The sequence below is a fragment of the Daphnia carinata genome, chromosome 9 (assembly GCF_022539665.2).
Source record: "Daphnia carinata strain CSIRO-1 chromosome 9, CSIRO_AGI_Dcar_HiC_V3, whole genome shotgun sequence".
Classification (NCBI taxonomy): Eukaryota; Metazoa; Arthropoda; class Branchiopoda; order Diplostraca; family Daphniidae; genus Daphnia; species Daphnia carinata.
This window is the reverse complement of record NC_081339.1, coordinates 4244655-4271118: the sequence shown is the minus strand read 5'-3', so window position 1 is coordinate 4271118 and position 26464 is coordinate 4244655. Positions and strand designations below refer to the sequence as shown.

Here is a 26464-nt window from a genome sequence, read left to right as displayed (position 1 = left end):
GACTCGCGATTCATCAACAACGAATAGATATAAACAATCGAGAGAGAAAGGTCTCCAACTATCTGGTCTTTCTTCTATGGAAATGTTTTCTAGGTTAATTGACAATCATAGCTGAATGTTGCTCATTATTAAAGAATATGATCACATACGATGAAAGTGTGTAATGGTTTCGAATAGAGCGAGAAGAGAAACTCGCCCTTATGGGAGGGGAAACTGAAGAGCCATGACCAAAAAAGGCGCGAAAATTCACTATCGTAATCGAATAATTCAATCGATTCTATAGTTGTAAAACCTGCTAGTATTTTTTACTTTTATAGATTTAAATAGACGATGAGATTCAATTGGGTTAAATCTTATGGATATGGATAATAAAAAAGTTTCATTCCATCCGTTCCAGATTCAGAATCATCCAATTTCGCAATTTTGTTATTGATTTTCCAACAATCGATACTGTCTAGCTGGCTAGACGATACTTTAATCACGGCCACAACTTCGACGATTGTTAGTGGAAGAACGTTGGGTTTGTCATTCAGTCTAAAGCGTTCGTCTTGTCTGGTCCTTGTTGCAAGTACCTGACTTCGCGGCTATTTCAATCTTCTTTACAAAGTCCATTTATCCAATTAATTCATCAACATGCGCGAAATCGTCCATCTCCAAGCCGGTCAATGCGGTAACCAGATCGGTTCTAAGGTAAATTGTTTTCTTGTCATTGCCCAAATCTGATTCTGTTGTGGAAAAATGTCCCTTTTGACGGTTTGGGTGTATGGGTGCCGTTGCCGGCGTAATGGCCGCTGACGTGTTACAGCCTAACCACACCCATTCCCTCCCTGGGTGCCGACCCAACCCGCGGTTGCAAGTCGGATTCACTCCACGAGGCGGTGCCGGTTGAGACCAGTTTTCTTAGTGAAACCTTTTGATGTATTGCGTATGTAAAGAATTTGTCGTTAATCTTATTGATGTTATCTTAGTTCTGGGAGATCATTTCCGATGAACATGGCGTAGATCCAGAGGGCAAATACATTGGTGACAGCAACCTTCAACTTGAAAGAATCAATGTTTATTACAATGAAGCTTCAAGTAAGTATTTAAGTTTTTTATGTGTGACTTTGAAATAAAATTCCTCACGTGTATGCTTGGTGAGGTTCAGGCGGAAAGTATGTTCCCCGTGCTGTTCTGGTTGACTTGGAGCCTGGCACTATGGACTCAGTCCGCTCTGGACCTTATGGAAGGATTTTCAGACCAGACAATTTTGTATTCGGTCAGAGTGGCGCTGGCAATAACTGGGCAAAGGGTCACTACACCGAGGGAGCCGAGTTGGTGGATTCGGTTCTCGATGTCGTTCGCAAAGAAGCCGAAAACTGTGACTGTCTTCAGGTATGCCCCATTAATTTACATAGTTTTTGTTTTCTTAATGAGGCCATTTTTTTAAATAGGGATTCCAGCTTGCTCATTCCTTGGGAGGTGGTACCGGATCAGGCATGGGAACTTTGCTCATTTCCAAAATCCGAGAAGAATACCCAGACCGCATCATGAACACATTCTCAGTTGTTCCTTCTCCTAAAGTAATTATGGTTGCCTAATTTGTGCTTTTAATTTTTGGGGTGCATTTGTGGGTATGTTGTCTATCACTGCTAGAGGATAGAATTTAAGTTAGTTGTGTGATTACTGCTTTATTAATTTGTTCAATTACGTGTTTGTCGTCTGGTGTTGGTATAGGTGTCTGATACTGTGGTGGAACCCTACAATGCTACCCTCTCCGTTCACCAACTGGTCGAAAACACCGACGAAACCTTCTGTATCGACAACGAAGCGCTTTATGACATCTGCTTCCGCACCCTTAAATTAACCTCTCCCACTTATGGCGACCTCAACCATTTAGTCTCGGTGAGTCATTTTTCATCTTTTTTTCTCCACTGTGGTTTTAGGTATCGGAAGTGGTTGTAGAACCCTACAACGCCACTTTATCGGTCCACCAGCTCGTTGAAAATACGGATTCGACGTTCTGCATCGACAATGAAGCTCTCTACGATATTTGCTTCAGAACGCTCAAGTTGGAAAACCCAACTTACAGTGACTTGAATAATCTCGTGTCTGTGAGTATGCAGGACGATGCGTTGTGCTGTTAAGGGCTAACGAACAATTTGAGATCAAATTCAGGCTCGAATTTTTCGTCGGTTTTTAATTTTTTGCATTGGGGCATGAATTTTTAGGTCACCATGTCCGGAGTGACCACGTGTCTTCGTTTCCCAGGCCAGCTTAACGCTGACTTGCGTAAATTGGCCGTTAACATGGTCCCCTTCCCTCGTCTCCATTTCTTTATGCCTGGTTTCGCGCCCCTCACTGCCCGCGGATCTCAGCAGTATCGCGCACTTTCCGTCCCAGAACTCACTCAACAGGTACGAAATAATCTTCCAATAATTCTGGACCGCTTAATTAACTTTAGGGGATTTTAGATGTTCGACGCTAAGAACATGATGGCCGCCTGCGACCCCCGTCATGGTCGTTATTTGACTGTTGCTGCCATCTTCCGTGGCCGCATGTCCATGAAGGAAGTTGACGAACAAATGTTGAATGTTCAGAACAAGAACTCTTCTTACTTCGTTGAATGGATTCCCAACAACGTTAAGACAGCCGTTTGCGACATTCCACCCAGGGGACTCAAGATGGCCGCCACTTTCATCGGCAACTCGTAAGTTAACTTTGTTGTAAAACATATCGATTATTGCTAATTTCTTTTTTAAATAGGACTGCTATCCAAGAGATCTTCAAGCGTATCTCTGAGCAGTTTACTGCTATGTTCAGGCGCAAGGCTTTCCTCCATTGGTACACTGGTGAGGGCATGGACGAGATGGAGTTTACTGAGGCCGAGTCCAACATGAACGACCTCGTCTCTGAATATCAACAATACCAGGAAATTACGAGGCATTTTTATTCTTTCGTTACTGTTTAACGTCAAATTTTTCAAAATTATAGGAAGCTACTGTCGATGATGGTGAGTTTGTGGAGGATGACAACCCAGAGGAGGAGACCGCTTAAGGGAAAGCAAGTTTCAATGCGTGAACGAAACTTGAGAGTTTGATTGGGGAATTGCCAGAGTGGACGCAGTAATTTGGGGAGACTGTTATTAGTTGCACCAATTGAAACCAGTTGCTGTATTCTTTATGAAACAGTTGAATGCTAAATTTTTAAAGTTAATTGGCAAAATTTCTTAGCAAACTAATGTTATGAAAATTTTAATTGTAACCTTGGAGTCTTGTTGAAGCATTCCGGTGCCAAATGATTAAGACAACATTGCTTGCTTCTTTTGGGTTTTAACCGCCACCCTTCTACTCCATTTGTCTGCGTCGTAAATCTGGATTTCCTGCGAGTTGTATCCTTATGAACAATATGAATAAAAGTTTTTGGAAGCCCAATTTCTTGTTTTCACATCTGGTTGTTTATTTAAAAATTAACCGAAGGTTTAGGAGTTTTATAATTAAGACACTTTGAAAATACACTTAAACTAGTTCCAATATTGTTAGCTTTATTTTTTAACCATTTTTTTACCATTAATTTTTACCATTTTTAACCATAATTTTACGTACATCAGTTAAGTTACTGCGGAAATGTAGTGTAAATGCAGTTTTTAAAAAATATTTTGTTTAAAATTATTTAAAACTGCTTGTGCACTTTGTGTAACTTGTTGGTTGCATACCTTGTTTCAGTTATTTTTTCCAATAAGAAACAAATTCAATACTTTGAGAGCTTTTATATTTAGGCCATTCATTTACACGTTCTACAGCTTCAACATTGAGGAAGGAATAAAGATGTTATTCATCGGCAGCTCCTCGATATTCGGCGATATGCGCCAGCACCCAAGCAGGGAAGAATGTAACACCTCCTACAATAAGCAATCCTAGGAAAGCCTTTTCCTGTAATACGAAATTACATTTTAAATGTTTCACTCTATAACAATGTAGTGACAAACAAGAAACTCGATTGGTCAAACAATAGAATATGTATGTTGGCTGGTCAGTATTTAAGAAGTTGTACGTACCGCAGCAGGGACTTTCACGCGTGCAGGGCCAGAAATGGCTGATGTTCGCAGTTGGAATCCATTTGTTCCGGCGAGGGATTTCGTCAAGGAAACAACTTTGCGAGCGCCCAACATTTTTGGAAAACTAGGATATTTTGATGTACGTGCCTAGCCGAAAGAAGAATCCCACAGAATGGCGGATAAAATGGACGATCAACGTTGCCAAATGTAAATTAGATATCCGTCGCTTGTTACCAGTGGCTCCCTCTTTCTTGTCCCTTCCCTGTGTTGCTGAATTGCCCAAATAAGTACTAGAAAAGTGTGTACTTGGAAATCTTTTCAAGCATAAAAAAGGAAAAAAAAATTTAATAAAAATACAGAGAATCATGTGTCTATATTTCAATTTTTCTTTCATTACACACCATTTAGCCATTGAGAACATAAGAAAGAGATTGCCAGGCACTAAACCAACTTAGGAACCTTATTTGGTCTTAGAGATGTATGATCTTCACTGATGGTTTCCTCTTCACTATCTAATTCTTCTTCATCAATTGTCGGAATATCTAAATAGTTTATGTACCATTAGACACACTCTTAAATTTTTTCAAACATTAAATATGTACTTTGAGCATCAGATGATTCTTTTCTATTTTTTTCAATGCATTCTGTCAAAAAAGTATTGACTTCTTTTTTTTAACTTCTCAAGTGAAGTAGTCAATACTGATTTTACTCCATTATCTTCTGACAAAACAATAGATTTGACAAACTGTTCTGTTGGTTCTCTTCCTTTGAAGTGTGCTGCAATCGTATAGCTCATTCTGAAGATTTTCAGCGTTTAAATTATTGATATTTTCGTTAACATTTCTTATCTGAGTTAGTACCTTTAGAGATTCGAATGTTTTTTTTTTGTATGTTATCAAATTATACTGGTTTCCAGAGGTTCCATGTGTCAACATACACTTGACTGTTGGTGTTTTATACACATTCACCTTTTTATGGCTAAACAGAAACCCGTCTGCATTGTTGTTTTAAAGCAGATGTTGCCTCACTCGTTATCCTCTAACTTGTCAAACGTGCTTTAAAAAGTTGAAAACGTGAGTAGCTTACGTATAAAACAAAGATGTTTTCTCACGTTATGGCTAACAGAGAAGAAATGGAATCTTTCAATATCAACTCTCAAACAAAGCTTGCTCAAACAAGTTCAATTGCACAGCATTTGAAAAGCGCAAACAAGCGTCAGTCAAGACCTGATTACGTAGTTATTGAAACTTTGCCGTCAAAACGATATAAGAAAGATATTTTTCCTGAGTCTGAAGATGTTTTTGAAACATCGTCAATAAATTCGTTTGATCCATATCTTAGCTGCTCTTCTCACACTTCAAATATTTCATCTTCCAATCAGTCTCAACCTCAGCAACAAAACCAACAACAGGAGTACTCAAATGACGAAGCACTTGGCAACAGCAATAAACAGCGTTTGTCGAGGACAACTGAAATGTTAAAGGAGAGTGGGCTTTATGATGTGGCAGTGCGAACAGCTGCATTGATTCGAGAAAATCAGCAAAGCCATAGAGATTTGGAAAATCTAAAAGAGGAAACAAAACTCTTTTTGAAAGATCTCCTGAACAATCCAGAAAATAAGAAAATCAGTCACATTTTCAATGGTTTGCAGCAGGGCCAGTAAACCTAATAACATCTAAAAACTGTTAATAGCTCATGAGTCATTTGTTTCAAGTCCATTTTTTGTAACAGAGATACTATGTGTCTAACATCATCGGCCCTAGTAAATGTGTCACATCTCAATTCAACAGTCATCTCCAAAGATGTTCCAGCACAACACTTTACAATATCAAAAGTATTTCATGGTGTCGTCCTGGTAGTGCATCTGCAGTAATTATAGCTCTCTGTAAATTGTGGTTGCAATTTCAACAAATCGTTTCCTTGAGAACTAGTCTGTGTAATTGTTTTACAAGTTATCTTTTTGTTCATGAAGTTTTTATAGCCTTTATGCTTTATCCTTCTTCATGTTACCTGAAAAAAACGCATTTTTCGCTTCGCCAACAGTGTTAGATTTAATTGTCTATTACATTATATGTAAATAAACAAAATCATAAAAAATTTTCTAGTTTTATTGCTTCTATTTCCGCTAAGTGTTTTTTCTAATTTTTTATTCTAATTCAAAATACAAATTGTCGAAAAACGGAACAAGTGAACAACCCGATTCCATTCAGACGTGTCGCAACATTGTAGAGTTACCGTCAGCCATTGACCGGCTTGTCTCGTCGGCGTATTTTCAAAATTGCGTTTTGTTCAATTATTTTACTAGTTTTCTAAGATATGAAGTGGACTTTGCTGAAATCGGCAACTTGTCTGGGTGCGGCATTCATCCTTTACTATTTTAAGTAAGGTAATCAAAATGAGATTTTAATTAATGAAACGTAGTTAAATTGGACTCATCTGTTTCCAAATTTTCAGAAAACGCTGTGGCGGTCCTGTTTGCCGTTGTTTTTCAAGACTCGATAATAAGCTTATAGTGATAACTGGGGCAACGTCTGGTACGTGTTTTTATTTTCATTGTGTTAATAAAATGCTAAAGAATCATTTTAAACAATAGGTATTGGATTAGTTGTTGCACAACTGCTTGCCAATAGGGGGGCAAGCATTATCTTCACCGCACGAAATAGTGATGAGGGTATTGTCATTCAAAATTATTTAAGGACAGCAACTAAGAATCCCAAGATTTATTGCAAGCACTTGGATTTAAATGATTTTGCTTCCATTCGTAAGTTTGTGTTGCATGTGAAACAAACTTGTTCCACGATTGACTTACTTATCAACAATGCTGGAGTTTTTTTCCATCCTCCCAGTGAAACTGTAGATAAGTTTGATGTCACATTTCAGACAAACTATTTGGGTAGGTTTCTAAATGGAGATCTAAAGTGTATCAGATAGGTCAATAATTAATTTTTCTAAACATCCTATTGCAGGTCATTTTCTTTTAACTGAGTTATTGCTACCAACGTTAGCAGCTACTAGCCGCGTAATATTTCTATCATCAGCGGCTCATTTTTTGGCTAAATCGCTTGACGTGAAGACGGTTGCTACCTTTGATCCAGAAGCTGTTGGATCATCGGCGAGATTTCAGAGTTACGCCAGCTCAAAGTTATGCCTGTTGTTGTATAGTAAGAATCTCGCTCTACGTTGTAAAGGTAATTTTTTATATGAATATAGAGGTTTAATTACATTCAGAAGTTTTAATTGAATCTTCGTTTTTGACGATTCCATTCTTTTGTATCGCAGAACGAAACATAAACGTTTACAGCGTAGACCCTGGTTCAGTGGAGACGTCCATTTACAGGCATTTTCCTTTCCTGCAAAACCCCATTCTAAAAGCTCTTCAGAGACCAATTCGCTATATAGTCGTTCGCACTCCATTTCAAGGAGCACAAACTGTGCTTCACTGTGCCGTGTCTCCGCACATGAGCAAGGAAACCGGACTTTATTACTCGTAAAGAAATTTATCAATATTTACTGAAGTAGCTAACCGCTAATACTTTAAACAATTTAGAGATCTGGTTTGCAAAACCCCTTCGAATCTGTCACAAAACGCCGAATTATCAAAGCAGCTTTATGACTGTAGCCGACTTTGGACAGGGCTGGTCTAGTTGTCGCTTTCTGAGTGGAAATGGAAAACTCCAAAATGGCATTTGACTGGATTCAACTCAAAGAAGGCTTGCTGAAAAAAGTTATTCAGAAAGGAAATGAAGGGAAGCGACCACGATTTTGGAGTGAAATAATGGGAAAAGTAATTAAATTTCCATTGGGTTCAGATCAAGAAGATTCGGTGCTTTTACCAGAAGAAAATACTACAGAAAATTTGTCTCTGTTCCGCATCGGTTTTGGCAATGATGAATGGACAAGAATTCTTGAATTGTGTGTACAACTAATGGACGAAGGTGAAGTGAGTCAATTTCGTGCTAAGACACGTAACGGAGAGTGGCTTGGGTTTCAGCTCTACCTAGATGAAATAGTTTCGCAGGCCCCTACGATGCCATGCTGGGATAGGGCAGAAGTGATCACAGTGAGCAAACAACTAAAAGAGCAGGGTATTTCTCTATATCGAGGAAAACGAATTATTGATTCGTTCTACTTTTTTGGACGAGCATTAAAATTATTGATTCCCTTGGAAGTGCGGCTTACGCATGAGTTGGCCCGCAACCCAGAAAACAAAGATGAAGAAACAATTCGCCTCAAAGACGACATTACCTCTCTCGTGGCCTCCATGTATAACAATTTAGCTGCCTGTCAGTTAGCGGTGTCTCATGACAGACATGTTGTATATCTGTGTGATCAAGTCTTAGAGAGGACACCAACCGATCTCAAAGCTATTTATAGGAAGGCATCTGCGCTTTTTGGTAAGCTTTTTATGTTTTTGTACCTACTTCTTTAAAATGTCGTTTCCGATTTAAAGGTTTAAAGCAATTCCAAGATTGTTTTGATGTGGTTAAAATTGGATTGACACTGGACCCTACCAATAAAGCCATTGGGACTTTAGAAAGACAAGTATTTGCTGCCTGCAAAGAACAGGAGAAAACATTTGCACAAGGAATAAAAAAGTTTTTCAATTGAAAGTTGTAATATTTGGGACACCATTGGATGAATCAGAAATGTTTAATTAGTTCTCTTCCTCTTCTTCTTTTCTTTCACTGTGTGTTGGCTATTTTCTAGGATTTCTTCTTTAGGTTTCTTGAGTCCAGATGTTTGACACATTATACCTTCTAGGTCTGCAGCACAGTTGCGTAATATTCCAGAAATAAAACTATTTAGAAGAGTTCAAAGGTAATAAAATTTTGCCACCTTACCTTTCCCATAAATGGGATGCCTTCTTTTAAGACCTTGGGGTAAGTCGATGATTTTCTTGGTTTGAAAGTCTCTTGTTTGCATGTTTCTGGTTTTCAGACTGACATTTTTCACAATAGATATTGTTCCAACTGTCTCCCTTGCAACAAACTTCATTGTGCCATTCTTGTCTGGCAGGACAAATGTGTTTATGTCACTTTTCTGTTGAACAATGGATTCACATTTATCTTTCTCAATTTTAAATTTTGTTGATTTTGCAAGGGAGAGCTCAAGATTACAAAGCTTCTCTGAATCCAGCTAAACAATGGTAAAGATAATTTAAAATACAAACGGGTTCACTACTATTTTAATAATACCGAGGCAGGAAGTGTGACCATCCAACAGTCGTAATCATCAGAAGCCAATTCCTCTGCAGTTAGCAATGCAGGACACATTTTCAAGGGAACCAGTCCAGTATCAAATACGACATCGTTTTGAAAGTTGCTATTAGAATTGGACTTTACTGGTACAGCCTCAGCCGAATTTTCATCGTGTGATGATTCACTCTCACTGCTGGACATTTAAATTATATTTTTTTATGCTTTTTTTGATAACGCGTTTTTCAAATTCTTTTTCCAGTTTCTTGACGCGTGTTGACAGCCACCAGTTCGTCTGCTGCAGAGGTGGTAGTGGTCAGGTATGCTGCGATTGGCTTAGACTTCTGCCGTGTTGCCAAATTTTTCTGCAGTCGCCGAGTGGTAAATTTCTTCAAATCAGAAAGCATAGATAAAGACCTTTAGTGTTTATCTACCTAAGTTTAACTTTAAGAAACAATTTTGTAATCAACTTATACGAACGAGTTCAATAATAATGCCAAAATTAATTAGTATAACCACAGGTCATAAACGCCGTAGAAGATTGATCGGTTCGTCGTCATTTCAAAATTGGCTGACGTTTGGATGACGAATTTTTGACGTTCAGTATACGATCGGTGTATTTGGTGAGTAAAACCGTTCGAGCGCATAAACGTCAAGTTTTTTGGCAAAAAGAAATCTTGGTTGGATAAAAGGGCACATGTAAAAAAACGAGAACATAACTGTAAAACAACGTAAAAATGAACTGCATTGAGTTGCGGAACAGTATTTAGAACATATGAAAAAGCCGTCTGAAAAAAAACTTTAAAATGGTTTCATGTTAACATTGTTGTGGGACGAGGGAAATGGGGGAAGTCCATGTAATCCGGATAAATGATCTGAGAAGAATCTTCAACAGACACTTCAGCATCGAAAGTAGAATTTTCTTGTACAAAATCGTTGTTTTTCGACTTTGTAGCTAAAGGCGCGGCCATTGGCATCCAGGCATGTGAAACTATGAGGCTACTTCGACTCGATAACCGGTAAGTTTGGGGTGAACAGTTTTGGCCATAAAATGAGTCGGTAAAACAGCCATTGTTCCCGACATTAGCTCCCTGTATGCCGGTGAAAGGTACATGTTCATTGATTTGATAGCAATGCTGCCTCTGAATTTAACCGTTATTAAAGAAGAAAGCAATTCATTACTTTGTGTCCACATGTCAATAATAAATTATGTACCATTTGGCTTGAATATGGTAGCTGATGAGGCATCATTCTGACAAGTTGTTGCTCGTGCATTTGGCTTGGTATCGCTGCCGGGCTGTATTGGATTTGCTGATGGTAAGTATGAGGTCGGTGTTCCAATGGCTGAGTAAATGGAGGTGCTGAGGAAGAAAAAAACGTTCTCGCTCTCACATTATTCGCGATATCAAGCTCTTCTGTAGTTGATGGAAGAGTTGAACGAGCCAGTGTTACTCCAGTTAGGTTAGCAATGTTTTGAAGATACTGGGGCATTGTCAGCAAAACGCAATGGCGCGAGTTAGGATTAAGTTTATGAAGTTCTTCTGTTGCCAATGGAGATTTGAAATATCGACAACTTCGACATAAACGTCCTCTACGCCAATCACTAGCCCGTTGACTTGCAAACCACTTCTGCTCACAGCATAATTGAAAATAGCAACTGATAGTCAAGTGAAACCAATAATATGCAATTGTAATTATACTTGAACGCGCACTGCATCTATTTTGCAGTGTAGAGCCATAGTTCCATACTGAAATCTATCAGGGTAAGGATTGATAGAGTATAGCTGTTTGAGCCAATTAATAACGTCAAAGGAAAGTCTCTTCTGTAAAGGTCCTTTAAAAAACAAATGAATAAATTGGCAAAAGCTTAATAAAGTAATTTTAAAAATCATAGGCCATGCTGCCAAATATAAAATTTAGGAATTTCTAGAACAGTCGACGATCAAACATGGCAGTCTACAGGTGTCTGTGAGTGAGTGTGTGACTGTGGGAACAAGATGCAAGCGATCGAACACGTGTTCAGACTAGGCGGCCATCAATCAGGTACGTCTTACATTTAATTTGATAAAAAAATGCCCTAACTGTAACTAAAACATGATAAAATGATGAAAATCGTGTAACTTTGTGTACCAGATCTAGACGATTTTTTGTAAAAAAAAAACTTACTTTTTTGGCCGTTACGATTCATTTTGATAAAAGAAGTATCCTTTGTAACAACCAGGGGGATTTCTCTGTTAATTAAAGAGTTAGCAAACACAGGCCAGCGTTATTTAACTTTTCCTAGCATCGACTTGCCAAGAGTAGATTACTTGGAAGTCAGCAGTATTGCACTTGACTGATTGATTTAATGGTCGATTGCCATCTATCCTGAAAGGTTTTTTTTGTGTGTAAGGGCGGGGATACCATACTCCTCTCCTTATTTCCATTGTTAGCCATAGTTCAACAGGGTTCAGTTGCCGCTAAATCGAAGGGAAGGCGTGGTTTGATGATTGACCTCGTCTAAGTTCTTTTTTTAAAGTTCTTTTTCATGATTTTTTAAGAGTTACTGGCCAAATATTCGCCCTGTGTGTACTCATCATTTTTTGTACAAAAACATTTGCGTCATTTAATTGTTGTTCTAAACATGTGAATCGATTGATTACTGTTTTCAATTGTTCTGAAATAATCATGTTGATACATAGAAGCCATGCATCAGTTCATGCCTTTCCAAAGGTCTTTTTTTTTAACTTTTTATCAGTAACTTTGTATGGCTAGTGCTTTTTAGATACCATCTTTTCTTTAAAAAGGATGGCAGATAAGCGTTCGCAGTTCGCCACATATGCCCTCTCGCGTTACGAATGAAAGAGAAATTTTATTTTTGATTGATATATTGAACTCGATTGTTGAACACTAGTAGTAAAAATTAATGAAATGAGAAGGTAAAACCCTTCATGTACAGAATAGAGACAGCGGGAAAATCGAACAGCAATACAGCAAAAGATATCCATAAAATATTTTTGGGAAAGGCACATCATTGGGAAAGTTCAGTTACACAATTACGAGCAATGATGATATTTAACGACTTTTTAAAAATGAGAATGCAAATCATGATAAAATGGAAATGTTATTTACAGTTTTTTGTTTCTCAAATAGTCTCTAGCATCCTTCAGCAGCTCCAAGACTTCTGGGGGATCATCGGCTGACGCCTTCCACTGATCGTCTTTCAAAAGATCTTGATCGACTTCGTCATCAACATCAGGTACGTAATCTTCATCACCTTCGTCTTCAATATTCTCTTCATCCGCTTCACTATCATCAATGAAAGGGTCACTGAGGTCATACTCGTTTTCGCCACTTGATTCGTAATCTGCTTCTGAAAGGCGCCTTCTTTTTACTGTTAGAGTAAAAGGCAAAAATATCTTATCTTTGTACAGGGAACAATGTCTTTAATGAAAAATAGGGAACCTGTCTTGCGAGGCTTTTTTGTTGCTGGCTCATCTGTAGATGGTGGCTGGGTATGCTTGAAATCTCTCTTGTGCTGTGGATTTTGTCGATAGCACGAAGTACCATATTGACATTCAGGCCTGTTATCGTTACCATCTTGTTGAGTACCATCTTCCTCTTTAATGGGAGCTGGACTGTAGTCATCATCTCCTGGATGGCTGAACTCTTCTCTGTGCATAGGATTTTTTCTGTAACAATGTTCTCCATACTTGCAAGCAACTCGCTTATTCTCTGATGTACTCTCCTATAGAAAGGCCATAAAAATGCAAAGTCATCAAAATTTTTGAAAAAGATGTAATTGCAAATTATTAAGGTACAACTGATTCAGTTTTATCCGAGTCTTTTTCATCTCTGCTAGGCGGCGGGCTTTTGGGACCCTCCTCGTTTTCGGTTGTAGTTTCATCTGATGTTAGCATCCAAGCTGGTAGTTTTCTATCGTCCCCTTCATGACTTTCCCCCTGCTTCTCAGCTTCCTTTGTCTCTTCAGGTTCTTTTTTAATTTCCATTTTGAATCAAAGATACAAGTTGAATACGATGTATATCTGTACCGCACACTATTATGGTTTTTAAAAACGAATAGCAGTCGATGATTAGCTATTGATCGTGCCGCAACCACACATATCGATAGCTAAGGAATCCCCAAGATTTTCCCAAAATAAACAAAAATCTGCAAGTATAGGAAAAATACGATTCTAAACGGAGTTGTTTCCCTTTTCTTCAAAGAATAGGTTGTTAGCAAAGGTATGACAGGATAGGCTACATATGTAATTCTGAAGAGTTCTGTTTGAACTCATCGTCAATATTATTATGCGGCACAATGCCAGACATAATTGGATTGTCTGCTGGACGTCATCCACAAGACACACCAATGAAGGAAGCCGTATCAAGTTGAGCGGAATGTGTCACTGACTGATTGGCATGAGAATGCCTAGGGCGCCACCCGGTTCGTAACTCGTCCAAGAACGTGAAAAATCGTATTCGTAGAAAAGAAGGGGCAGAAGTCCTCGAAAATCAGCAATTCCGATTGCGGATCTCAATGGATTTGTTCTGTTCTCAAAGTATAAATGAGCTGCTGGTGAGATGAAATCGTCTTTTTTTGCCAATAGCTTTTTTTTTCTTTCTCTCTTTTACACTCGAATTCTTCTCAATGACCTCGAAAAAAGTCTATTCTTTTCCTTACAGTTTCTCTTGAAAGATTATCGCGTGTGTGAGGGTCCAAAGTGTTCATCCACGGTGTAGTAGAACACGATCGATATTATGGATACGCACCGGCGAGGGTCTCATTCGTGCCTGTTTGGCGTCTTCATTTTATAGGGTCGGTAACCTAAAAGAATGGCCATCAACAGAACTCGATAAATGAAGCTATACCATTGCGTTAGGAGAAAATGAGGAAGGATGTGTACTAATCAAATACATCTTCGTCAACGCCAAGAGTTATTTTCGTTTGCGCATCCGGCAAAAGTAAGACGTTGCTCCAGAAAGTCTCCGATATGGAGAGTGTATATCAGTAAGCCATAATATCTAGAATGCAGTGACACATGCGACAGATATACGAGCATCTTGATATCAACATATATAGGGGAGGGACCGTCTACACATGTTTTCCATTTTGATTGGGGACCAAAGAGTCACGAACCATGGTGTCGATGTATAACACTAGATCGAATATGTCGACCCCGATGTCTGTGTCAAGTGTGCTTATTGATCGTGCTGAAAGAACGAAAGAAAAATATTTTTAAAAATTTTGTTTTTTCTTCAGTTCTATTTATGTTTTGTCTTTTTCTTTATACACACTTTTGCCATAAAAACATCCTATGGCAATCATTCGCTTCAACGAAGGGGATCTCCATTTTTTAAGATAAAAAAAAAATGAAATATTAGGCTTGTCTTTTTTTTTGTTGCTAGGCTCGATCCGTGGCATTCGTTTACTTAACTAGATTAGGGATATACCGGAAGAGCGATGGCGCGCTTTATAGGATTGCGAATCGGCGCGAGTTGGTCGTCATTCAAATCCCATTACTGGCAGGCGACTATTTCCCAGTTTGCATTGGTTTCCCTTTTTTTCCCCAAAACCCTGGGATGCACGTGCGGGCATCAATATTCAGAATTTCGTTTTGAAAGATCCGTAGATTGCACAAAAGAAGATTTAGCATGCGCTGAAAAGGCTTTATGTGTCTGTGTGTTATCGAGGTGCGCCTTTGTGCCTTCGAATGGCTCCTCCTCGGTCGGGAATATTGTGAAAGTAAAGCAAGTTTCGTGGCCATTTCAGCTTGCATCACAGACGGAGTCGGGTGTCCAAACACTGTCCTTCTCTCTGTCTCTCTCTCTCTCTCTCTCTCTCTCTCTCTCTCTTTCCACTACATTTGACGGGTATTTCCAGAGAAGTGGAGACACGGGCGCTTGATTTGTGTGTGTGTGTGTATGTTGTGCAGCGGACTGTGTTTGGGAGGGACTTTAAATTTCGCTGGAAGCGGATTAGTTGGAAGACAAGTTTACCGCAAAATGGAAGCGGGAGCAGGCGGTTCGGGCGAAGCGAGTCCGGAAAATAAAACGGCGGCGGCCAAAAATCGAAACGACAAATTTATCCGATTAATTACTGTTATCGCCTACTTTTGTAGTGTTTCCGGTGCGGCTGTAATGCTTTCGCTTTATTACATTTTCCTTTGGGATCCCGATCCTCGTTCCAATCACGCCGCATTTCAAGAGCCCAATTCGGCCTATACTGTGTCATCTCGTTCCCAATTATCGAGCTATTCCACTTCGGCTAGTCCTCTTTTACGACATCTGATTGGCGACCACACAGTAACTGGTACGTCTATTTGGAGGCTAATTTCTTTTGTCATACAAACAAACACAATCCGACTTTATTGATTGACAATCTATTATTATTTTTTTCCCCTTCCCTTTTCAATCGTCGACTGACTAGCGCCGATCAACCTAACGTCGGAAGTGTTGGGAGTCACTTCTAATGGAACGTGAAACATGTAAACCAATTAGCGCTGGTCGCCAATTAACCAGTCAATAAATATTGATTCTTCTTTAACCATTTCCCCTCTATTGTATTATATACATTCTGAAAGCGAATTTTCGCCAGTTATATATTTTATTCCAAATATTTGTTGCAACGATTGACAGAGGCCATACGTGAATTGTTGATTCGAATAAACCAAAAGAACGTCTGCCATGGTGTATCGATTTCAAAGAGTTTATTCCGCTAAGAAAAAAATATGTTCTTGCTCGAGGGCAGAAATATGTTTTTGACCTCCATGATTCCCGGAATGGACGCTTGGTAGTAAATCAACGGGAATTCTTTTTTAGCTGCGCAAATAACACTAAGTCAATGTGGACCATCCCTTCCGTAGTTTTTCTTGGTGCTGTGCAGCTGGCGTTATTATCGACAGCCGGCTGGATGAAGATGACGTAAATGGACGATCTGCTTCTGAACGGTATAGCAAAGCAGCCAACTGGGTAATCGCCCTCTAGAGAAATATTTATTATTTCAACTGCTTTGCTGTATCTGTGCCAAAAATGAACTTGATAATCCTTAAAAAAGACATTTTTTTTGTGTGTTTGTACTCCCAATGAGTCCCATGCCGACAATTTAGTCTGAAAAAAAAGGACCCTCTCGTCTAAGATTGCAATCCCAAATCAGTAACTGCCTATATATTTAAAAACATTTTAAGGAGAAAAGTTGATTTGACCGGAAGAAGTTAATGGCTATTATAGCCCCAAGGCAATTGTAAAGCAGTTAGTCTTTCAGCCAAAGCAATTTTTTTTTTCATGAAAAAAATCCATTACATTTCCATAAAAACAGCATCGGTTTGGTAGAGTGAACCATTCAATTAATCAAGTTTTTTTTCTTTTCATTTAAAATTGCCCGATTCATCAAATGGTTCGCATTCACGAAAGGTTTCCAATTGTCGGCATTTAATAAACCGAGTCACGTCCCAACTGTCAATTATTACTTGATATGGAACTCACGACCTTGTTTCCCTGCCTTCGAAGTGTTCATTTATTGATCGCCATGCTGGGTGGGAATTCATGCAATGCGTCCTTTAAAAACCAACTCGTTCGTCTTTGTTTACGTAGCAAAACCACGTAGCGTCTAAATCAAAAGCGTTCTTTGTTATACAAGGCGGAAACATAAATGCAATTCCAACCTTTCCTTATAAAGTCTTACATAGACTTTGATGCGAGTGTAAGAAGGCATTAAAGCTGTGACAAGATTGAACGATTCCGGGTGGACGTTAAGCCCATTTTGGACGTTTAGTAAGACCTTTGCCATTAGACAGAAGACCTTTTCCCTTGTTGTCTTTATATTGAATCGAAGCCGACAGCGATTTAAAAGAGGCTCGAGGGAAAGAGAAAAAGCCCGACTTGATTATAGGAACGAAACGACTGAGCATGCGCTTCTTGTACACAAACATTGTGTTGTTTTCTTTTTTTGCCCTTTTTTTTATTTCTGGTCCTTTTTTTTTTTCGTGTTTCGTTTCATGTCAACACGCTTGTAGGATGCTGATGAAGATACGTTGGGTGTTCTAAAATGGCTCCTCCTGTTTAGGGTAAAGAAATAAAAAACGTAAATAAACTAAAAGGCGTCGAGTGAAGGCATTCGAGCAAACTCCTTTCTTAGTTCTAGTCGTTCACTTTCCTTGTTCTTTCTTAATTTATTTGCAATTAGTTATCGAATTCGTTTTTCTGATTGTGGTTTGTGTTGTTCTTATCAATCGATTCGTCTGTCGAATGTTTCATGAAACTCTCTTGTCTAGAACTCGAACATTTACAAAAATGAGTGTGGGTGATTGTTTGTGCGAAATTCTGCATTCGAAATCAGCCAATTCAACGATTATCATGCCAGGTGAAAACAACGGAGTTAAAAGTGGTCCCGGAGATGAGAAAAACAGCAAATTCATCCGATTATTTACAGTCGTAGCTTACGTTTGCAGCGTTTCCATAGCAGCTGTTTTGCTTTCTTTGTACTATTTCTTTATCTGGAATCCAACAACTTATGAGAACAGTTTTCTAGCCATGACTACCAAGAACACGTCTTACCTTTTCGGTCCGTCCCATCCGGACGACAAGAGTAGTAGTATGAATGCGACTAGTCCTCTTTTACGGCCACTCCTTGGCAACTGCAGCGGCAGCAATGACGGTATGTTTGGCAGATCAATCGTGCTCGAAGACATGTTGATTTCGTTGTTTGTTTTTTCTTTCCCCGAAATCCAGCGCAAGGCAATCTAACATCGCATTTGATGCAAGACAAACCATCTGCTGCTTTCTAAAATGGGGGGGGGGGGGGGGGGGGGGTACACAACACGACGGCGCCGAAACGAATTCATCTTTCCTACTTTTCTAGCGTGCTTAACTCGTATGAAAATCCTTTTGTATTTTGTTGTTCACAACATCCTCGTTTTGCGAGGTGCACACTGTTCACTGACACAAGGCGTACTAAAAATAAACAGGTAGGAAATGAACCATCATTATCTTAAATATATGTTTAACGAGTGGCTTCCATTAGAGAATTGACATGCTCGTAGACGGCTTTTAGGAGGAATTGGAAAACGTCATTGCTTGCCAACTCGGATAACTGCGGTTCTTGCAGGATTTCTTCCGGGTTAGGCAGTAAATCGGCCAGATCTTCGCCTGCGCAAACAACACATCGTCAATGAAGGAGCCAACTGACAAATAGCCTTGAAATATTTTTCCCTCTTTTTCTTTTCGTACCAGTGCCAAGAGAAAACTCGATAATCTTAAAAAAGATCGTTCCGCTGATTGACTGTAGAACATTATCCGTGTCAAACTGAGTCCAGGCATCGCGTAGTATGGCTCGTGCCCAAATCCGAAGACGACGAGTCTCTCTTTCATCGGGATTCTCCAGGAAGTTCAATAAATCCAAAGCCTTTTTGAAGTCGAGCTCATTGGCCAGAACGTTCTCGTCGCAAATGTACATCTTTAAAACAGAAAACAAAATGATTATCTGTTTGTGCGTAATCGATTTATGATGATACCTCGATTAATTCGGATGCAGTGAACACTCTCATCGTGTTGGGATCAAGATCGTAAGCTTGCAAAACCATAGCAGGAAGTTGTTCTTGATGCATCAATAGAGCAAGTTCGGCTTCTACGATTTCCAGTTCCGCTTGAACGACTTCGGGATCAGGGCCCAACTTTTCTTCAGTGACAAGATGTAGTTTAGCCAAACTAAGAAGCGTCCTCTTCCGGCTGTGACATAGTAAAGAAAACAAAACTTTAAATCACGAGCTATCTTAAAGCAAAAAAAAAAGTTTCAAGAATAAAAAAGACATATCACCTATAAAGATCTTTCTCCATGCTTGCTAAATTGGTTAACGTACGCGCTGCGTCCAAATAAAGTTCGTTCTCCGACTGATCCACCCACAGGATGTCCGGATGGTTTTCTAGGAAAGTGCTGACTTCCGGACGTCGTAGTCGAAGCAGTTTTTCACGTTGGTTGCGTTGCATGTACCTTTAGAGCGACCACGAACGACATGAATAAACTTTAGTCAACTGCATTATTGGCTAGCATAGAGTGGCTACATAATACCATTTGCAGGCGAATTCGGTGAATCCAGAGTCACCGAGTTTGTCAATATAGACACTCAACTTGTCTTCGTTCATCGTTTCATCGCAGACTGTGAGTAAAGCGCCGAAATCGACGTATTTCTCGGCAAGGAGGGCCGCCCTATCAAATTCCCGTCCCTTCAGGAACAAATCTAAGATGGCACTTCGTTCCGACTGGACTTCCTGCCTCACCTGGGCGAAAACTGAACTGTTTTCTTCACAACTGTCTAGGTATAGCTTTAGGGCATCCAACAAGATGTCAGCTAGATTAGCAACTTGACTCCAAAGATTACTTCGGAGTCCAGCATCATCTGCATTAGCCACTCCTTCTTCGACTAGGAGATGCAACAACCGTACGATTGAAGACCGTACGCTTCTGGGTCCAGGTGCCTGCAAGGTAATAAATATTTTTAAAAACCTTATTTAAAAAAAACAAAAAATGATTTAAAGATTACGGCAATCCAGGGCAGAGTTTCGAAGCTGTTTTCACACTGCTCCAACAAATCGATATTGCGAGCTCGGTAATCGCGGGCAGCGTTGGTCATCGCAACGATAAAGTTAGCTGCATTGCTGATCGGTTTGACTTTATCGGATGGAGAGCCGCCCATGCTGGCCACAGTTTCGCAGACGACATCCACGAAACAAGGAAAAAAATCTCCAAGTGCTGAAATGTGCCTGTAAAAATGATCTTGTTGCGTCAATTTGTCGTTGGTTTGTTCAACAGAGCGTTCTTGAAGGACACGGCGGATGGCAGTATCGATGAGCGTGGATCCGGGCGTGTGCAGAGCACGCAAAGCCAAAGCTGACCGCAATTTTTCAGCGTGTTCCATAAGCACAAAGGCACTAGATTTGGCACCACGACGATCACCAATTGCTGTCAAGTCTCCCCAAATGGACATGTTCCTAAGACAAAAACAAATTTATGTTTATTGCTTTGAGGCAATAATCAACATACTGTACCGAAGAAATGTAAGGAATAGGTCGTGAGCCTTGACTTTGTCTTCCAACTGGTGGAGGACTAATAACGACACAGTAGTGAACGTAGACTCGTGTCCAGCCGGGACTGAATCCGTCCAGCGAGGGTCAGAAGCCGGATAGTCATCGATGATCTTTTGGCTGAGTTCAACCACCATGCGGTCCATTAAAGAATCGATTTGCCCTTTACTGGTGGGGGAAGCGAACAATTCTTCCAGCAATGTTTGCGCTTCGAAAACGTTTTTGCGGCAGAAATTGAAGAAAGCTAGTTTTAATTTGGATGACGTAGATTCGACCTGAATGATAAATGAATGTGTGAAATTATTTAACTTTTCTGAGAAGACTTGTGACGTACCTGGGCGGGATCAAACGTTTCGGCCATGATGTGGGAGTGTTCCATAATTGATTCATCAATAAAAGATTGGCTGTCATTTGGTCCACCGGAAGAAGGCTGTAAAACCAGAACACCATGGCGTGTAGAGAAAAAAACTGGTCGCTGATTAAAGACACCTGCGCCCAGGAAACGCTCATTCGGAGCACGGACTTCAAGCCGGTCGGGCTCTTCTAATGGCTCGTTAGATGGTACGCACAGGATCCATTTATCCGAATAAAGGTAAGCTGTTGAACCAACCAGAACAAAGCGACATTGAGGAGGAGGAGGTGATTCCAGGGAAGAGGAGTCGGATCTTTCAGACATGTCTGTGGCGAACTTAAGGACACAAAATGACTCGAATCCAGTGGGCGGAGAGCTCGTTTGTAATGGGAGAGTGGCCAAGGCATATTGGATCTGAGAACTCAGGTTGGGATTGGAGGCAGCTATCAGCAAAACCAATTCGCTTTTGTGAACCTGAGCGTCAAGGACCCAAACTCTCAACTGGTGGATGGCGTTGCTTCTACTCCAGACGTGCGCAACGAGCGACTCTCTCGCCCATTTGTCAATATCGCATTGGTATAGTAATCGCTCTGTTTCCCCAACCTACCAAAAAAAATTACCAGTATAATTTTGATGAGGATTGTTGGCATAATTTAAAGCACAATTACCTGCCAATACTGCAACGTTTGACTGCATAGGATTTGCACTTCCAAAGTGTTGCGATCTTTTCTCTGGCTCAATAGCTTAACTAGACGTGTCTCCATTGATTGATGCGTGGAAATGGAGCCAAATATCAATGACGACATCCTCCGGCTAATGGAGCCTAAGAGTCCCTGAGGCGTCTTGAAATTCCTGCATTGTATGTTAGGTCGGCCGTCTGACGTCCGAGGAGTCAACAGCAAAATGCTAGCTGTCGTTGTAGCCACTAGGCAGCCCAAAGGCATGGCTTCACTTAGCGTATAACACTCTTGTCCCTATCATAATAATGTTGTAAGTCATTGTGCTTTGAGAAGGAATATTGGCCAAATTTACCTGAAGGTCTGCATTGATTTCTACAAAAAAGTTTTCATGAGCAACTGAATCCCAGTAGCGAACAGTTCCCTCTGGAGACACTGCAATGCAGGATGGAACACTGTCAGACTCTGAGGAGAAAACAGCTACAAGATCTGATTTGTGTGCCAGGTCACTGGGCGGTAAGGTCAATTCATGGCATTTTGGAGAAGAAACAGCTAGTGATTTCCTTGATGGCGTCATTGCCGAGCTCACACTGGTCGATTTTGAGAACTTCCAAATGACTAATTGCCGCCCACACACAAACCAAGCCCAGCCATCCTTAGACAGTGTTACACTGCACTCGGTTTTCCCTGAAAGAAACGAGTTGAAGAACATGACATTTTAGCTTGAAACAAATCAAAATAAAAGCTATTACTTTCAGCAGAGGCAATAAGTTCAATAACAGCCACGGGTAATGACGTGCCAAAGTTCTCCAATGCATAGTTGGACGTTTCAGCCAAGTTGCGGGACGCATTCAAGGATCGTGAACTGACGTTCAACGAGCTATAAGAAAATTAAATTTCAATCGGAATAAAGATATGTAGAATTGTGGAATCTTACTTTCGCCTGCCGGCTTTTAATAAATTTTTCCTATCCATTTACTCGATTCACTATTATTCACTTGACCAGACCTCAAATATTTTGAAACATTTGTCGTCTGGCACGTTTAAAATAAATCTGACGGTACCAATGGCGGCCCAGTGTTGCCAAAGCTATTCTTCAATTCAGGTAATTTTTGCTTAATCGAAACCATTCTTTTTTTTTACATCTTTTCGTACATTAGTTGATAGAATATTATTGATTTTAGTGAATATAAAAAGAAACCCTGAACGTATTAAAAAATTGGATCAAAAGAAATTACTAGAATTGATTCTTGAGCGTAGTATCTGTGGGTTAAGCTGAAGACTGTAAGCGAAAAACGGAAAGAATTAAACAAAATTTGACTATCCACTTAATTTGAATGAATTCGCACTTAAATCAGCGAAATGAAAAATAAATTCGATCTATTTAGTTGGCGGAGGAGCTACATTTAGGAAGTTGGTACCAGTGGCGCCTCACAGCGGCATCTAGAATCGAACACGAGCTGAATCGTTCAATCCGAGGTCAGTTGCAGTTGAAGAGTCGAGCACGACCGTCCCACCTACCCACCAACGTTAACTGGTGCGGGACAAAACAGGAACGAACGAGAACGAAAGTGGTGGAGGGTGGAAGAAGAAAAGACCGTGGCTATTTCAAGTCGCCTTTTTTCTTGAAATTTTTATTTCATTCAATAGAACGTGATTTTAACCAAAAAATTTATCTCGTGTGTCGTTGGCTCAACTTTAATTTGCAACTACCCAATTCATCAATCACAACGGCCATTCGCCTTCTTGAAAATTGAAGAGGATTACCTTTTTTTTTCTTACTATCTTCACCGCGTGGTTATTTCTTTTTTGTCCCCCAGTGTGTTGTGAGTGTTTTTAATCAACTGGTCATCTAGATTCAACCAACGTTGCCGGTAAGTGAACAATTACGTTATCTATTTCCCTCCATTTTTTTTTCCCGCTTTTTTCTTGTTGCCTTGTCTGCACATGGCTGTAAGTGAAAGATTTTAATATGTGATAGAGGCCTACTGTACGTGTTTGGGTGTAATTGCGGTCGAGCGAGAGCGAGGTGGGGGGACGCAATTCCCAAACGGGACGATAGCACAAACACAAAACCAATGTTCTGCAGGGCGTCTTTTTATTTTACAACTAGTTTTATCCGCCCTCCCTCTTTTTTTTTGGTTTGTTAACGAATTTGGGGTATACGGTGCACACACGCACTCTACAACGTGATGAATAACTCAAATGTTAATAGTAACTTTTGAAAATTTGATACTTTCCTCTCTCTCTGGCAAATGAAAGTTTATATTCATTTTCCGCTGCGTATGCAAATGTTTTCCAGTAATTTTCTTCCGGTACCTGTGTGTGTGTGTTTCATCGTACATGTGTTTTCTATTTGAACACCAGAAGAGAGGTGATAATATTAGTTTCCTTGAGTGCTTATTTTTCTTACAAATGAAAAAAACAAAAACAACTAAAAAAATTCCCCCTTCTTTTTTTTTCTTTTTTAAAAAAAAAAAGCTAAGAAGAGAAAAAAAAAACAAGTCGCTCACTAACTCTATGATTACCGCACAGCTGCATTCCTCCACTCACGACCGAGAAAAACTTTTGGAGGGTGATGTTTATCGAAATAGACTGGCGATTGTGAGGGCAGGGATCAGGGAGGAGCTTTTTTTTTCTTTTTCCCCCTTTCTTAAAAAAAAAATCTATTAATCATTTTTGTTTAAATTGATAAAAAAGCTTTTTGAAGGGATAGGGTGGGTAAAATTTTGGAATGATTTTCGTAACACTGCGTGACCTAGAAACGTAGTTTCTTTTTGTTGTTCTTTTCGTAGAATCGAAACATCAAACATTCAAATGGGTTTTTAAAAGGGAGGGGGGGGCTTATTAGATTCTGTTTCTCATCTTTCACGTCGTTATCCTCCGTCCCAATGTCCCGACACAATCCCATTTTGCTTTCATGATTTTATTATTATTCTTTTTTTCAAGGAAAAAAAGGGGGGGGGGAGGGAGAAAGATCAATGTGAAAGGAGAATGTTGTATGTGATGTTTTAGTAGGGGGAGGTGTGAATGTTGTTCCAGATGCCAGGAGATGACGTCACCCGAGGGGGTGTGAAAACACAAGCAGGCGAAAAAAATAGAGCAGTAAAAATAAAAAAAAGCCTTTTAAAAGAAAACAAAAAATATTAACCCTACCGTGCCATCTCCGGGACTACTTACGAAAAAAACAAAACAAAAAAATTGTTTACCTTTTCTTTAAGGGAGGGGAGGGGTTTTGTGTTGTTCCTATCAGCTGGTGGCGTTGAAGGCTCCGTGTTTACACAAAGTTCCATTGACTGCGATCAATACTTTTGAATTGACCCTGTTTTTAAACTCAATTTTTTCTTTGAACACATTTAAAATGTTGTTTTATCTGATTTTTAAAAAAATCATTTTTAACGACTGGCATATTGGAATTGAACGAGAGATGCGATCGTTGATTCAAGGACGTTTCGTATTGAAATTATTTTTTGGGAGAAAATCAAATTTCATTTGAATGTCTCGAGGAAAATGTGGACGATCCTTTTCTAATCGTGAAAAAGTTGAAAGTTCACCCGAAACAAAATGAGAGTCACACCCTTTGCGAAGACGTCAGGGTCGTCGTCATTTGTTATTTTCTTTCGTGATTTGTTTGTTGTTCATCATCAATGGCAGGGTTGATATCTGCGGGTTAAAGTTCACGGTTATCGTGCCTAGGTAATCGAATATGCGTTTTTCTCGTGACGTCGTTTATTTTTCATCAGAGTTTTTGAAAACAACAACTTCATTCACTTTCAAAAATGAACGGCGCTCTTCATTCCACCTCACTCTTCATTTCAAAAATATGCCGTCAGTCGGATAATGAAATATTGCAGTTCGGATTGTTGCACATTGTATAGGCTTCTCATATTGATGATAGTAGTAGAGAAATTTAATTAGAAAATTGGGCCCTAGCGAGACGAGGTTACAATGTGTGTGTGTGTGTGTGTGTGTGGCACATACAAACGCTGGTGCGGAAGAATTTAATGAGAGTGGACTATCTATTACTTTCCTTTTTTTAAAACTCCCGGGGAAGTCCGAAGTGGATGTAACCCCCTTTTTAAAAAGAAAAAAAAAACCTGTTTTTAGTACAACATCCATTTTAAAATGACCTTCTTTTTCCTTAAAAAAAAAAAGAAAAGAAAAGAAAAATTGGATAGCGATAAAAAAAAGAAGAGAGGGAGGTCTTATTGATTTATTGATGAATGCCTCAACATACGAGTTTGCCTGTTATTTCTTTTAAATCGTAAAATATTTTTTTTTTTTGTTTTATAAAGAAAATTGAGAGAGAGAGAAAATGGTTGATATCAACTTCATCATGGTTCCAAAACTGACATGAGAGAGAAAAGAACTTCGCCGCAGGGGGGTTTACGACTTTGGGCGTCTTTTAATGGTAAAATGTTGTGGGAGCTATAATATAATAATAATAATATATATAAGGTTTGTTACAATCAGTTTTTTTTTTTTTACTTTTGGAAACAAAAAAAATGAAGAGGGAGATGGAGTCGATGCGAGTATGTGCGCCGTAATCTTTATTATTATTTGTGTTGTTTTGAGTTGAATTTACGAGGAGCTTTTTTTTTTCTTCTTTAGTTGGGTAGGAGATTGGGTTGGAGAAAAAGAGGGCCGTCCAAGATTAGCATCCGAGACCCATAAATCTATCGTGAAATCTAATCACACAATTATTCTTTTTGAGTCATGAAGCGTGACGTCGAGGGAAATAAATTGAACGCCCAATTTTTCTTTTCTTTAATGTTGCCCCTTTTTTTAATATTTAAAAAATGAAAGGTTTTTTTTTTATGGGGGGGACAGGAGCGTTTAAGTGATTAGCACCCGCCTCGAGATTGATCGATCTTATTACAACTCGTGTCAGATTGGGTACATTCCAATCAAGAAGTGTATCGAACCAACAATCAAATTTTTTATTTCTTAAATTCCAACTTTCCACCTCAAAAAAAAAAAGCTTTTTTCGCGTGTTCAACTTTGCGTGCAATCGCAATCACGTTTTTTTTTCCTGTTTAACGAGTTGAACGAGATTCGTCCATTTCGAGATACAAAAACTATGGCCGACTGATTTATTTGTTTCATCCGAATAAGACGAATTGTTGTCTGCAATTTCTCCTCAGAG

At 39.5% G+C, this 26464-nt stretch overlaps 9 protein-coding genes and 3 long non-coding RNA genes across 15 annotated transcripts; 6 read left to right on the top strand and 6 right to left on the bottom strand.

The window, feature by feature from the left end:
• Window positions 1-521: 521 nt before the first annotated feature.
• Window positions 522-3193, top strand: LOC130688867 (tubulin beta chain-like). Of its 2 annotated transcripts, none has more exons than XM_059497048.1 (9): window positions 522-690; window positions 969-1077; window positions 1148-1374; window positions 1434-1562; window positions 1717-1884; window positions 2211-2396; window positions 2454-2689; window positions 2746-2914; window positions 2977-3193. In XM_059497048.1, exons 1-9 carry the CDS (start codon window positions 634-636, stop codon window positions 3034-3036), a joined length of 1341 nt encoding a protein of 446 aa, XP_059353031.1. In that variant the 5' UTR covers window positions 522-633; the 3' UTR covers window positions 3037-3193. The 2 variants fall into 2 exon arrangements, with proteins under 2 accessions (XP_059353031.1, XP_059353030.1); XM_059497047.1 differs by having other exon boundaries at window positions 1142-1374.
• Window positions 3194-3733: 540 nt separating this feature from the next.
• LOC132088271 (uncharacterized) lies at window positions 3734-4329 on the bottom strand. The gene is made up of 2 exons (XR_009421692.1): window positions 4037-4329; window positions 3734-3911 (listed from the first exon to the last, which is right to left on the bottom strand). It is a non-coding gene; the product is annotated as an uncharacterized LOC132088271 (long non-coding RNA).
• Window positions 4330-4392: 63 nt separating this feature from the next.
• Window positions 4393-5027, bottom strand: LOC130688915 (uncharacterized). The gene is made up of 3 exons (XR_009000570.1): window positions 4897-5027; window positions 4639-4833; window positions 4393-4578 (listed from the first exon to the last, which is right to left on the bottom strand). It is a non-coding gene; the product is annotated as an uncharacterized LOC130688915 (long non-coding RNA).
• Window positions 5028-5031: 4 nt separating this feature from the next.
• Window positions 5032-5984, top strand: LOC130688896 (uncharacterized). Its single transcript, XM_057511912.2, has one exon. The coding sequence runs from the start codon at window positions 5136-5138 to the stop codon at window positions 5697-5699; it is 564 nt and encodes a 187-aa protein (XP_057367895.1). The 5' UTR covers window positions 5032-5135; the 3' UTR covers window positions 5700-5984.
• A 276-nt stretch (window positions 5985-6260) lies between these two features.
• On the top strand, window positions 6261-7971 carry LOC130688873 (retinol dehydrogenase 11-like). The gene is made up of 6 exons (XM_057511888.2): window positions 6261-6417; window positions 6491-6570; window positions 6630-6929; window positions 7003-7224; window positions 7316-7523; window positions 7584-7971. Exons 1-6 carry the CDS (start codon window positions 6353-6355, stop codon window positions 7678-7680), a joined length of 972 nt encoding a protein of 323 aa, XP_057367871.1. The 5' UTR covers window positions 6261-6352; the 3' UTR covers window positions 7681-7971.
• LOC130688881 (FK506-binding protein-like) lies at window positions 7701-8889 on the top strand. The gene is made up of 2 exons (XM_057511895.2): window positions 7701-8430; window positions 8487-8889. The coding sequence occupies exons 1-2, from the start codon at window positions 7701-7703 to the stop codon at window positions 8642-8644; spliced, it is 888 nt and encodes a 295-aa protein (XP_057367878.1). The 3' UTR covers window positions 8645-8889.
• Window positions 8486-9533, bottom strand: LOC130688892 (uncharacterized). Its single transcript, XM_057511907.2, has 3 exons — window positions 9232-9533; window positions 8878-9172; window positions 8486-8799 (listed from the first exon to the last, which is right to left on the bottom strand). The coding sequence occupies exons 1-3, from the start codon at window positions 9433-9435 to the stop codon at window positions 8687-8689; spliced, it is 612 nt and encodes a 203-aa protein (XP_057367890.1). The 5' UTR covers window positions 9436-9533; the 3' UTR covers window positions 8486-8686.
• Window positions 9534-9920: 387 nt separating this feature from the next.
• LOC130688877 (uncharacterized) lies at window positions 9921-11557 on the bottom strand. Its single transcript, XM_057511892.2, has 4 exons — window positions 11398-11557; window positions 10932-11065; window positions 10447-10860; window positions 9921-10373 (listed from the first exon to the last, which is right to left on the bottom strand). The coding sequence occupies exons 1-4, from the start codon at window positions 11417-11419 to the stop codon at window positions 10044-10046; spliced, it is 900 nt and encodes a 299-aa protein (XP_057367875.1). The 5' UTR covers window positions 11420-11557; the 3' UTR covers window positions 9921-10043.
• LOC130688916 (uncharacterized) lies at window positions 11111-15473 on the top strand. 2 transcript variants are annotated; one of them, XR_009000571.2, is made up of 3 exons: window positions 11111-11274; window positions 12364-12469; window positions 15333-15473. It is a non-coding gene; the product is annotated as an uncharacterized LOC130688916 (long non-coding RNA). The 2 variants fall into 2 exon arrangements; XR_009000572.2 differs by having other exon boundaries at window positions 12345-12469.
• Window positions 12081-13365, bottom strand: LOC130688888 (aprataxin and PNK-like factor). Of its 2 annotated transcripts, none has more exons than XM_057511904.2 (3): window positions 13035-13365; window positions 12676-12958; window positions 12081-12604 (listed from the first exon to the last, which is right to left on the bottom strand). In XM_057511904.2, the coding sequence occupies exons 1-3, from the start codon at window positions 13218-13220 to the stop codon at window positions 12339-12341; spliced, it is 735 nt and encodes a 244-aa protein (XP_057367887.1). In that variant the 5' UTR covers window positions 13221-13365; the 3' UTR covers window positions 12081-12338. The 2 variants fall into 2 exon arrangements, with proteins under 2 accessions (XP_057367887.1, XP_057367886.1); XM_057511903.2 differs by having other exon boundaries at window positions 13032-13363.
• Window positions 15474-17432: 1959 nt separating the features above from the next.
• On the top strand, window positions 17433-17996 carry LOC130688900 (uncharacterized). The gene is made up of 2 exons (XM_057511918.2): window positions 17433-17866; window positions 17941-17996. Exons 1-2 carry the CDS (start codon window positions 17458-17460, stop codon window positions 17994-17996), a joined length of 465 nt encoding a protein of 154 aa, XP_057367901.1. The 5' UTR covers window positions 17433-17457.
• An 84-nt stretch (window positions 17997-18080) lies between these two features.
• On the bottom strand, window positions 18081-22395 carry LOC130688855 (nuclear pore complex protein Nup133-like). The gene is made up of 12 exons (XM_057511861.1): window positions 22256-22395; window positions 22071-22198; window positions 21674-22005; window positions 21310-21615; window positions 20624-21244; window positions 20254-20564; window positions 19749-20196; window positions 19277-19683; window positions 19025-19198; window positions 18723-18936; window positions 18439-18664; window positions 18081-18357 (listed from the first exon to the last, which is right to left on the bottom strand). The coding sequence occupies exons 1-12, from the start codon at window positions 22291-22293 to the stop codon at window positions 18212-18214; spliced, it is 3351 nt and encodes a 1116-aa protein (XP_057367844.1). The 5' UTR covers window positions 22294-22395; the 3' UTR covers window positions 18081-18211.
• Window positions 22396-26464: the final 4069 nt, after the last annotated feature.

Excerpts from the sequence above, each read along its gene's own strand:
- LOC130688867 (XM_059497047.1), top strand. The coding sequence starts at position 634 with ATGCGCGAAATCGTCCATCTCCAAGCCGGTCAATGCGGTAACCAGATC. Across the intron at positions 2,397-2,453 it reads TCCCAGAACTCACTCAACAG|ATGTTCGACGCTAAGAACAT; the intron begins GTACGAAATAAT and ends AGGGGATTTTAG. Across the intron at positions 2,690-2,745 it reads GCCACTTTCATCGGCAACTC|GACTGCTATCCAAGAGATCT; the intron begins GTAAGTTAACTT and ends TTTTTTAAATAG.
- LOC130688896 (XM_057511912.2), top strand. The coding sequence starts at position 5,136 with ATGTTTTCTCACGTTATGGCTAACAGAGAAGAAATGGAATCTTTCAAT.
- LOC130688873 (XM_057511888.2), top strand. The coding sequence starts at position 6,353 with ATGAAGTGGACTTTGCTGAAATCGGCAACTTGTCTGGGTGCGGCATTC. Across the intron at positions 6,930-7,002 it reads ATTTCAGACAAACTATTTGG|GTCATTTTCTTTTAACTGAG; the intron begins GTAGGTTTCTAA and ends ATCCTATTGCAG. Across the intron at positions 7,524-7,583 it reads GAAACCGGACTTTATTACTC|AGATCTGGTTTGCAAAACCC; the intron begins GTAAAGAAATTT and ends TAAACAATTTAG.
- LOC130688881 (XM_057511895.2), top strand. The coding sequence starts at position 7,701 with ATGGAAAACTCCAAAATGGCATTTGACTGGATTCAACTCAAAGAAGGC. Across the intron at positions 8,431-8,486 it reads GAAGGCATCTGCGCTTTTTG|GTTTAAAGCAATTCCAAGAT; the intron begins GTAAGCTTTTTA and ends TCCGATTTAAAG.
- LOC130688892 (XM_057511907.2), bottom strand. The coding sequence starts at position 9,435 with ATGTCCAGCAGTGAGAGTGAATCATCACACGATGAAAATTCGGCTGAG. Across the intron at positions 9,173-9,231 it reads TGGTCACACTTCCTGCCTCG|CTGGATTCAGAGAAGCTTTG; the intron begins GTATTATTAAAA and ends ACCATTGTTTAG. Across the intron at positions 8,800-8,877 it reads GCATCCCATTTATGGGAAAG|ACCTAGAAGGTATAATGTGT; the intron begins GTAAGGTGGCAA and ends ACTGTGCTGCAG.
- LOC130688877 (XM_057511892.2), bottom strand. The coding sequence starts at position 11,419 with ATGAATCGTAACGGCCAAAAAA. Across the intron at positions 10,861-10,931 it reads TAGATGCAGTGCGCGTTCAA|AAGTGGTTTGCAAGTCAACG; the intron begins GTATAATTACAA and ends TGCTGTGAGCAG. Across the intron at positions 10,374-10,446 it reads TACCATATTCAAGCCAAATG|AGGCAGCATTGCTATCAAAT; the intron begins GTACATAATTTA and ends GGTTAAATTCAG.
- LOC130688888 (XM_057511903.2), bottom strand. The coding sequence starts at position 13,220 with ATGGAAATTAAAAAAGAACCTGAAGAGACAAAGGAAGCTGAGAAGCAG. Across the intron at positions 12,959-13,031 it reads CGGATAAAACTGAATCAGTT|GAGAGTACATCAGAGAATAA; the intron begins GTACCTTAATAA and ends GCCTTTCTATAG. Across the intron at positions 12,605-12,675 it reads AAAAAAGCCTCGCAAGACAG|TAAAAAGAAGGCGCCTTTCA; the intron begins GTTCCCTATTTT and ends TTACTCTAACAG.
- LOC130688900 (XM_057511918.2), top strand. The coding sequence starts at position 17,458 with ATGTTTCATGAAACTCTCTTGTCTAGAACTCGAACATTTACAAAAATG. Across the intron at positions 17,867-17,940 it reads CTGCAGCGGCAGCAATGACG|CGCAAGGCAATCTAACATCG; the intron begins GTATGTTTGGCA and ends CCCGAAATCCAG.
- LOC130688855 (XM_057511861.1), bottom strand. The coding sequence starts at position 22,293 with ATGGATAGGAAAAATTTATTAAAAGCCGGCAGGCGAAA. Across the intron at positions 22,006-22,070 it reads ACTTATTGCCTCTGCTGAAA|GGAAAACCGAGTGCAGTGTA; the intron begins GTAATAGCTTTT and ends CGTTTCTTTCAG. Across the intron at positions 21,245-21,309 it reads AAACGTTGCAGTATTGGCAG|GTTGGGGAAACAGAGCGATT; the intron begins GTAATTGTGCTT and ends TTTTTTTGGTAG.